General features: G+C 47.0%; 1 protein-coding gene across 1 annotated transcript in view; it reads left to right on the top strand.

Annotated features, from left to right (window-relative positions):
- The first annotated feature begins 886 nt into the window (after window positions 1-886).
- CFAP299 (cilia and flagella associated protein 299) overlaps window positions 887-10,335 on the top strand; it is an 887,436-nt gene continuing 877,987 nt past the window's right edge. The window contains exon 1 of the mRNA XM_073543005.1: window positions 887-1,079. Within this exon, the coding sequence (XP_073399106.1) occupies window positions 969-1,079 (111 nt within the window). The 5' untranslated portion in view covers window positions 887-968. The remainder of the gene's footprint in view (window positions 1,080-10,335) is intronic.

Genomic DNA, 10,335 nt, shown 5'->3' with positions numbered 1-10,335 from the left:
TACATAGATAGACAGATAGATATGGGATGGATAGATAGATAATAGATAGATAGGAGATGGATAGATAGATAGATATGGGATAGATGGATAGATAGAGGATAGATATGGGATATAGATAGATAGATAGATAGATAGATATAGGATAGATGATAGATAGATAGATAGATAGATATGGGATAGATGATAGATAGATAGAGGATAGATATGGGATAGATCGATAGATATGGGATAGATAGATAGATAGATAGATAGATAGATAGATAGATATGGGATACAGTAGATGATAGATAGAGGATAGATAGATAGATAGATATGGGATAGATAGATAGATAGATAGATAGATAGATAGATAGATATGGGATAGATAGATAGATAGATAGATAGATAGATATGGGATACAGTAGATGATAGATAGAGGATAGATAGATAGATATGGGATAGATAGATAGATAGATAGATAGATAGATAGATAGATAGATAGATAGATATGGGATAGATAGATTGATAGATAGATATGGGATAGATGATAGATAGATAGATATGGGATAGATGATAGATAGATATGGGATAGATGATAGATAGATAGAGGATAGAAATACACAGACATACAGATAATTAGATAGCTAGATAATAAGATATATAGATACGAGACAGAGCCAGTAGATAGATGATAAATCCACGCATGTAATGTATCAGTAGCGGTGTGGGCAGAGTCCTGTTCCAGCTGACGCTTCCCTCTTGCGCCCCCTGCTGTCGGCCATACACACTTCTATGACGTAGTAATCGCTTATAAACCATTTGATCACGCAGTAGCAGTGACATCCACGTGGTGCTGCCGACAAGCCTCTGCTATCTATATGGGAAGCCGCACACATGTCCGGCATGTGATTGGGCCATTTCGTGTGACGTCAGTTCTCTGAGCAGTCTCCCGCCCAGCCGCGTTGCTAAGGACGCTGTCAGCCTGAGAGATGGAGGAAGAGCAGAGCGGCGCCGCTATGGACGGGATCGTAGCGCAGTACAACACGTACGAGGACTTCCTAGACTCGCAGATCTCCTCGCTGGATCTCTTCTACCTGGAGGTGACAATCCGCGGGGTTATGCAGGGGAGGAGACAGTCTGAGAGGGCTCAGTTGTAATCTATTGGCCACTGAAATACTCTGTGCTCTGTGTGTTACACGTCAGTTTACACCAAGTGATGTTTACACCAAGTGATGACTCTTCTGAATGAATCTCCCCCACACTCATTGGGCATAGAAATAGAATGGAGGACAGATGATTCTCCAGAAAAGCTGCCAGTTGTGTAATGTTGGCCCAAATCTGCACATGGTTATTTTATTTATTTATTTTTTTTACATTTACTTAGTTTGAAATGTGCCAAATTTCTGATCTGGTGAAATGGTGTGCACCCTCAGATGACAGCAACGTGCTTTTGTCGTTTTTTTGTAACTGGTGTGTAACATGCCAATCCTAAAGGGGCCTCTCACCTCCATTCTTCAGTCTGCACTCCTACATGATTGACAGTTCAGACCAGCGGCGTTTTTGCTGCTGTATTATTGGAGGAGCTCAGGAGCGCTGAAGCTAACCAAATCCAGTGATCTGGCCCTTGTCAGAGCCACGCTTACAAGCTCCACACCAAAGATCTAGTAAGCACTGCACTTTTCACTAGGAGACCGGCCACCTCTCATACACTACACTAGTGTCCTGTAACCTTGGCAACGAGCAATAAATAAGAGAATTAAAAATCTCTCCTTTCTTTAGAGGATTTTTAATAAAGTAAATTGCAGAGTTGATAATTTTTACAAGCACTTTACAATTTTATGTATTTACGATGATGATAATAGCCCTTTAATGAACGCGTGTCACAGTAGTATTGTAAAAGGTAACAAGCAGGAACGCGGGATGCAGTGACGGTACGCAAGCAGCAAAGCAAGGGTTAACAGGTTTATTTACAGGGGAAATACTCCATGCAGGGAGGTAAAGAGTTAAACAGTATTAAAGGCACAGTACAATACAACGGTTCAGAAATTAGAAAACGTATAAGGACGTCCTCATACGGCAGCTCCTGCTGCGAACTCAATGGTGCCGGCAACGGCCGACACAGTGTCCTCATTAATGGGGTAAAGCAGAAAACAATACCCCCGTCTTCTGGTGACAGTGGTCAGTCTCCGGTACCTTCCACTGCCCCTAGTCCATATACTATAGTTTCCTACAAAGGTTACGGGCCACGACTACTGTCTAAGCTTGACGAGACTCCTGCACCACTCTCCTCACAGTCTGGGTCAGGCGAACCCAAAGTGGTTGACGGTAAAAGGGGTCACGATCTGGTACGGGCCCCACGTGGGCCAGGAGCCGTTTAATGGCACGGTCAGGGTACAAGGGTCTGTCCTGTCCTTGGTGACTTGTATGGGGCCCGTGTGTTATACTCATTCTGTGCCTTGCTTTCTGACAGTCACCGGACTAGCGCTGTACGTCCCGTTCTCTCTGGTCCCTGCGGTTGGCGGCGGGTGACCACTGGCACTAGCGTGCACACTACTGATGTTGTCAGGACTTGGCACTTCTCTCTCTGGCTGCTGCCCGGCTGGCCCAGCTCTACTCGGTGTGCACGTCTCAGCTCTATGTACACGGCTTGGTTCTGCCTGGGGTACACAGCCCTGCTCTGCTCCGCTTTGCATGGCTCCGCAGTGGTCTCTCCGGCGCGTTACTGTACACACTTGGCTCTGCAGGCAACGGGGCCCTCTCTATGTGACGCGTCGCAGCGTCGGTACTCCGTGCAGGGGACAAGGGAAGCAGATCACGCCGCTCTGCGCGCTGCTCTGCCCTGGCACCAAACTGCTCTGCTTTGCGCGCTTTCTCCTTTTATCTAGCTACTGCTGTGCGCCCTTTACTGACTCTCCCTGCCCCTTCCTGTCAGCAGGAAGCTCCGTCTCTCTCATGCTTCCCTCATGCAGCAGGGGAAGGTCCGCCCCACTCAGGCTTCCCCCTGGATGCAGCCTCTTCAGTTCCGGGCCTGGCATGCAGGTACCCGCAATCCGGTCTATCTCCTTACAGTATCAAAAGATCAGAGGTACAGCATTACATTGGATGTCCATTATGAGAAGTACTAAGGCCTCTTTCACACATCAGTTTTTTGCCATCAGTCACAATCCGTCGTTTTGTTAAAAAAAATGGATCCTGTGTAGATTGCAAAAAACTGATGCACCGGATCTGTCTTTTTGACGGATCCGTCACAGCAGCTGTAGGAGTTTTAAAGGCACATAATTCTGGAGAGAGAGAGAGAGACATCAGTTCCCCATGGCAACGATCGTCACTCCGCGGGGTGTCTGATTTAAAGGGCAGAGGAGCTGTCATCCTTCGGTCGGCTCCTGGAAATCTGCGTCATCCATCTGATGGTTCCCGGAATGCTGCGTTCACGTTCGATCACAGCAAAGGGGGTTAAGGTCCCGGGAGCAGTGCAGGACCGTTACTGGCACTGAGTGCCAGGTGTCATCTGTCAGAATCAGCTGCCACCCGACGGCAATCGCGCACGCAGAGTCTTTGTGCGTGCACGAGCGCGATGCAGTAATTTATTCCTGCTCATCAAAATCTTCAGATAATCAGAGAAATAGCAAATAAGCGGAACTAAAACTTAACTTTTACTAAATTGATTAAACAGTATACTCACTAATAGATCATACAGTGATGCACAATACATATAAAAAAACACTTATAAACATAGATAAAACCCATATCGCTGCAGGGGAAAAATATGATGACAATGGCCACACAGGAGAAGGGGCTAATGTGTCAGTCTTTCAACACTTAAGAATAGCATGCAAGTCATATCTGGCTAAAAAAAAAACAGCCGCACAGACAAATTGACATGCCAGAGGTTGGAAGTCTAGAGCTGCAATGCAATCTGCAATAGATTGACTGAATTTGGCTTCAAAAAGATGGCTGCTAGTTCTTTCCTCTATCTTTTAGTGTTGACAACGCGGTGGTTGTGGTTTTGCGCGTGTACTCCGTGCTCTCTGGAGGGGGACTGTGTAACCGTGTTTTCTCTATCTTTTAGTGTTTACAATGTAGTGGTTGTGGTTTTGCGCTTGCGCTCCGTGCTCTCTGGAGGGGCACCGTGTCACCGGCTTCATAGTCCCAGTGCGCATGTCCAGTAACGTCATTTGGGGATTTCCCCATGACATGCGCGCTCGGTGAGTGCTGGAAGACGATGTAACTTCCTCCAGCGGTGACGTCGGGACGCATGCGCACTTTGAACACGCCACATAATTTAGTTTTCTATAAAATGCCGGCAAGAGAACTCTTGCTTATTCCTTTTTGATAAAGCTAACGCGAAACGCGCATCAAGGGGTGGTACGTGGCTCCCGGGCACCTTAGCACCATACTCATGGGTAAGCACTAAATCACTTTTCTGTCATGATCTCAGTGCGGGTTTGACTCGCACACGTGTGGTTAATGTCTGGAACCAGTGCTGATAACTGGCATTTCTGGGGTTAAAGGTTGTGATCCCGGTGCAGGCTTACCTGCACACCTGGGGCTATGATTGTGGCCTCTCCCTGGTTCTGGGAGAGGCTTCTTATAGCCTCAGGATGCTCCCATCCCTGTCAGTTATACTCTTGCCCTTGGCATTGTGTGGTGACCCCTGAGTGTGTTTTTGCTGTGTTCTGGTTGCTTGATTCTCTGTGTATGACTCGGTCTGTTCTCTGGATATTGCTTTGGATTCTGCTTGGTACCTTCTATGTCTGTTTGGTTTTGACTGCTGCTTGGCCCTGACTATCCGTTCTGTCTCATCCTTGGTACGTTACGGCTATCTCTGTGTATGAACCCCGTTTTGCCTGACTCTGAGTAATTCTGTATAGTGTCTTTCCATCTCACTAAGCAGGACCCTAAGCCCTGCCCCCTTGCAGTCACATGACCGTAGGTCCCGTGTCTGCTTGCTAAACTTCAGGTACTTTCTGGCTGTACCTGACCCCGGCTGGTATCCCTACAGTGCGGGTGAGTCCCTGCTCAGCGGAGGCTGCACGCCGGCGCTGACAGGATCCTGACACTCAGGACATGCGCACTGGCTCAGTGAGCAAGTACAGTGCGGTGTTCCTGACTTTATAACTGACCATTAAGTTTTTGGGGTTTTTTTCTCTGCTGAGAAATATGGATCCCATACAATCTCTTGCTGAGCAAATGAAAAATCTGAGTCAGATGTTTCAGGGTTTATCTCTGGAGCAGCAAGCTCTGGCTCGTTCTCAGCAGCAGGTTTCTGAGACAGTGCGGGGAGCTCTAGCTGCTGGGTCTCTGGGGGCTGGGGCGAGTGATGTTGTTTCGGTGTCCCCAGAACCACCTGTTAAACTGCCTGATTTTTTTTCTGGGAACAAAAAGGAGTTCAGGGTCTTCATGGAGGGGTGCAAACTCTTCTTTAGTTTGAGGCCACGTTCCTCTGGGGACGAAAGTCAGAAGGTTGGGGTCGTTATGTCTCTGTTAAGAGGGTCCCCACAAGCTTGGACTTTCTCCCTTCCTCCCACTGCCCCTGAGAGAGTGTCTGTGAATGCGTTTTTTGAGGCCCTCGGGCACATATATGATGAGCCGGACCGAGTGCGATTGGCAGAGGACATGGTGATGAGTGTCTGTCAGGGGAAACACTCGGCTGAGTGGTTTTGCACAGAATTCCGCCGCTGGGCCGCAGAGGTCTCTTGGGACGACGCCGCACTCCGAGGACTCTTTCGCAGAGGCTTGTCTGAGCGGTTACAGGATGCCTTGGCATTACATCCCCCACCTAACTCTCTCGAGGACGCCATGACCCAGGCCGTCCGGATGGACCGCAGGCTGCGGGCCAGGGGGGTGATCCAGGCGGAGACTCCATTGTTTCCTAGTGGAAAAGAGACTGTTTCTGTATCCATGGACGTAGGGGCTCTCTCCCTGAAGGAAAAGGAGAGACAACACCGGAGAGAAAAGCAGTTGTGCTTCTACTGTGGTAAAACGGGACATTGGAAAAGGGAGTGTCCTGATTGTCCATCCTCAGCCCGGTGGACGTGAAACGACTAGGTCTGGGTAGTCAGCGGGGAGACTACTCAGACCCTCACGTACCCTTTTCCTCGTTTTCTAAGGTGTTGCTTCACGTGGAACTGTTAGTGGACGATTGTTGTTTTCCCTCTACAGCTTTCGTGGACTGCGGATCATCCATCAATCTCATTGACTCCCAATTGGTCACACGCTGTAAGATAGGGACAGTTAGACTTAAGGTTCCAATCAAAGTGGTGGCCATTGACTCCTCCCCCCTCACTAAAGAGGGAATTCTCTTTATATCTGACTTGTTTTCACTCAAAGTGGGCGCTACCCATGTGGAAAAATTAATTTGTTTGGTTCTGGACAATACCAGCAGGATTGGTGTTGGGCATGCCCTGGTTACAACGCCATAACCCAATCATTAACTGGAAAATGGGGGAGATTGGTCAGTGGGGGTTTAATGATTCGATGTTATGTGATAAGTCTGCACTATTGGTTGAACCTGTTAAATCTGTATCTGTGTCATCTGTCGAGCTGGAAGGTATTCCGGAGTACCTGAAAGAATTCGAAGATGTGTTCTCTAAAAGCGAGGCCGAGACGTTGCCGCCACATAGACCCTTTGACTGCGCTATCGAGTTAGTCCCGGGGGCTAAATTGCCTAAAGCCCATCTGTTTAATTTATCTGGCCCTGAGCGCTTGGCCATGAAAGATTACATTGCTGAGAGTCTTCGCAAAGGACTCATATGTCCCTCAGTCTCACCTGTGGCGGCAGGGGTTTTTTTGTTAAGAAGAAAGATGGTGGCTTACGTCCCTGCCTCGATTTTCGTGAGCTGAAAAAGATTACTGTACGAAATACGTACCCCCTTCCGTTGATTCCCGATTTGTGTAACCAACTTTCAGGGGCAAAATGGTTCTTCAAACTAGATCTTCGGGGGGCATATAATTTGATAAGGGTCCGGGAGGGGGATGAATGGAAAACCACGTTCCTCACGACCGAGGGACTGTTTGAAAATTTAGTCATACCGTTTGGTCTTACCAATGCCCCAGCCATATTTCAGAATTTCATCAACGTGGTATTCTTGGATCTCACGATATTCTGATATACTCACACGACAGTCAATCTCATCTGAATCATGTACGAACCATTCTCCAAGGACTGAGGGGAAAATCATCTGTATGCCAAATTGGAGAAATGTGTGTTTTTTGTTCAAGAATTGTCTTTTTTGGGATTAATTGTGTCCTGTGAGGGTTTTCGCATGGACCCCAAGAAGGTGCAGGCCATTGCGGATTGGGTGCAACCCCGAGACCTTAAGGGTCTTCAGCACCTTGGGGTTCGCCAATTATTACCGCAAATTTATTCGGGGGTTTTCACAGGTGGTCAAACCACTCACAGATCTTACTTGTAAAGGTGCAGATGTGAGAAACTGGTCCTCGCTCGCAAAAGAGGCCTTTGCGACCCTGAAAAGAAGCTTTATGTCTGCTCCTGTGTTAGTACAGCCAGATCCGTCCAAACCATTCGTCGTGGAAGTGGATGCCTCTGAGGTGGGGGTGGGGGCGGTGTTGTCCCAAGGGCCTACCACTCTAACCAACCTCAGGCCATGTGCTTTCTTTTCCAAGAAGTTCTTTGCTGCGGAAAGAAATTACGACATAGGCAATAGAGAGCTTCTTGCGGTCAAATTGGCGTTTGAAGAATGGAGGCACTTTTTGGAGGGGGCCAGTCACCCGGTTATGGTGATCACGGATCACAAAAATTTGTCATACATTGAGTCTGCTAAAAGACTAACGCCCAGACAGGCCCGTTGGTCACTTTTTTTTTCCCGTTTTCAGTTTACGATTACATTTCGTCCAGGGTCTAAGGCCAGTTTCACACTAGCGTTTATTCGATGCAGCGCACGGTGCCGCTAAGCCCCGCCCCCTGCCAGCTCCCTGCCCGCCCCATTCGGTCATCGCCACCTACTATCGCACATGGACACTTGCGATCTGCGCACCCTATCTTTAGCATAAGGTGCGCAGATCGTGCGCTGGCCGTGCGCTAGTAGGATTTTGGCGTGCGCTGCGCACTTTTGAAGATTATTCAACATAGCTTTTCAGAGGAAGGATACAAAAAGTTGTCTCAGAGATTTAACCTGTCAGTTTCCACTGTGAGGAACATAGTAAGGAAATGGAAGAACACAGGTACAGTTCTTGTTAAGCCCAGAAGTGGCAGGCCAAGAAAAATATCAGAAAGGCAGAGAAGAAGAATGGTGAGAACAGTCAAGGACAATCCACAGACCACCTCCAAAGACCTGCAGCATCATCTTGCTGCAGATGGTGTCACTGTGCATCGGTCAACAATACAGCGCACTTTGCACAAGGAGAACCTGTATGGGAGAGTGATGCGAAAGAAGCCATTTCTGCAAGCACGCCACAAACAGAGTCACCTGAGGTATGCAAAAGCACATTTGGATAAGCCAGTTACATTTTGGAAGAAGGTCCTGTGGACTGATGAAACAAAGAAGTCATTACACTGGCTACCCATCCACTCCAGAATTCAGTATAAACTTATTACCCTCACTCACAAAGCCCTCCATGGCTCAGCACCACCCTACATCTCCTCCCTTGTTTCAGTATACCACCCTACCCGCGCCCTCCGTTCTGCTGATGACCTGAGATTAGCATCCTCAATAGTCAGAACCTCCCACTCCCGTCTCCAAGACTTTACACGTGCCGCACCAATTCTTTGGAATGCACTTCCCAGGTCAATACGATTAGTCCCCAATCCCCACAATTTTAAGCGTGTCCTGAAAACGCATTTATTCAGACTGGCCTACCACCCCAACACATTAACCTAATCTATCCCTGTGTGGCAGAGCCAAAAGTTTTACCATAACCAGGTTCCCCGCATCATGTTCCCACATGCTTTATGCCTCCATTAGCCCTCTGTGTCTGTACTGTTACACACTTAACATTATGACTGGTCCATACAATTCAGGGTAACTGTTACCACCTACCTTTCGTGTCTCCCTCTTTCCTCATAGACTGTAAGCTTGCGAGCAGGGCCCTCTTTCCTCTTGGTATGTGTTATAATCTACTGTATGTGATTATTGTTATGCTGTAATGTCTATTGTCTGTACAAATCCCCTCTGAAATGTAAAGTGCTGCGGAATATGTCGGCGCTATAAAAATAAAATTTATTATTATTATATTATAAGATTGAGTTGTTTGGTCATACAAAAAGGCGTTATGCATGGAGGCTAAAAAACACAGCATTCCAAGAAAAACACTTGCTACCCACAGTAAAATTTGGTGGAGGTTCCATCATGCTTTGGCTGTGTGGCCAATGCCGTCACCGGGAATCTTGTTAAAGTTGAGGGTCGCATGGATACAACTCAGTATCAGCAGATTCTTGACAATAATGTGCAAGAATCAGTGACGAAGTTAAAGTTACGCAGGGGATGGATATTTCAGCAAGACAATGATCCAAAACACCGCTCCAACTCTACTCAAGCATTCATGCAGAGGAACAATTACAATGTTCTGGAATGGCCATCCCAGTCCCCAGACCTGAATATCATTGAACATCTGTGGGATGATTTGAAGCGGGCTGTCCATGCTCGGTGACCATCAAACTTAACTGAACTGGAATTGTTTTGTAAACAGGAATTGTCACAAATACCTTCATCCAGGATCCAGGAACTCATTAATAGCTACAGGAAGCGACTAGAGGCTGTTATTTTTGCAAAAGGAGGATCTACGAAATATTAATGTCACTTTTATGTTGAGGTGCCCATACTTTTGCACCGGTCAAATTTTGTTTAAATGCAGATTGCACATTTTCTGTTAGTACAATAAACCTCATTTGAATCCAGAAATATAACTGAGTCCATCAGTTATTAGATATATGAAACTGAAATAGCTGTTGCAAAAACCAAAATTGTTATAAATAAAAAAGGTTGACATTAATAGGGGTGCCCAAACTTTAACATATGACTGTAGTTTTGCCCCCAGTGGCCATTAGGGTCATTGCACTGTGGTGGTTTCAGTTCTAGTTTTGCCCCCGGTGGCCATTAGGGTCATTGCACTCTGGTTACTTTAGTTTAGTGCACGTGATTATGAAGCAGGTGTGCTTGCTGGCTCTTACCTATAAAAGAGTGTCAGGTGGTTGCAATCACTGGTGGTGATATTGCTCATTTCCAACCAAGTCTGGTGGAGGAAGGAACAACTGAGAGGAGTTCCTTGCAGCTCAGGCAGAGCTCTGGTGTAGTAGCTTCAGGTGGAAGCTGAATTCTGGTGGTGGACTCTGTTGCTTGGAGCAATAGCAACAGAGCAAAGCTAAGTGTGTTATCCCTGTTTGTGACTTCCCTTATG

The sequence above is a fragment of the Dendrobates tinctorius genome, unplaced genomic scaffold (assembly GCF_039654945.1).
Source record: "Dendrobates tinctorius isolate UK_male_01 unplaced genomic scaffold, ASM3965494v1 ptg000011l, whole genome shotgun sequence".
Classification (NCBI taxonomy): Eukaryota; Metazoa; Chordata; class Amphibia; order Anura; family Dendrobatidae; genus Dendrobates; species Dendrobates tinctorius.
Note: the sequence above shows the minus strand (reverse complement) of the source record. Positions and strands in the feature narration are given on the sequence as shown.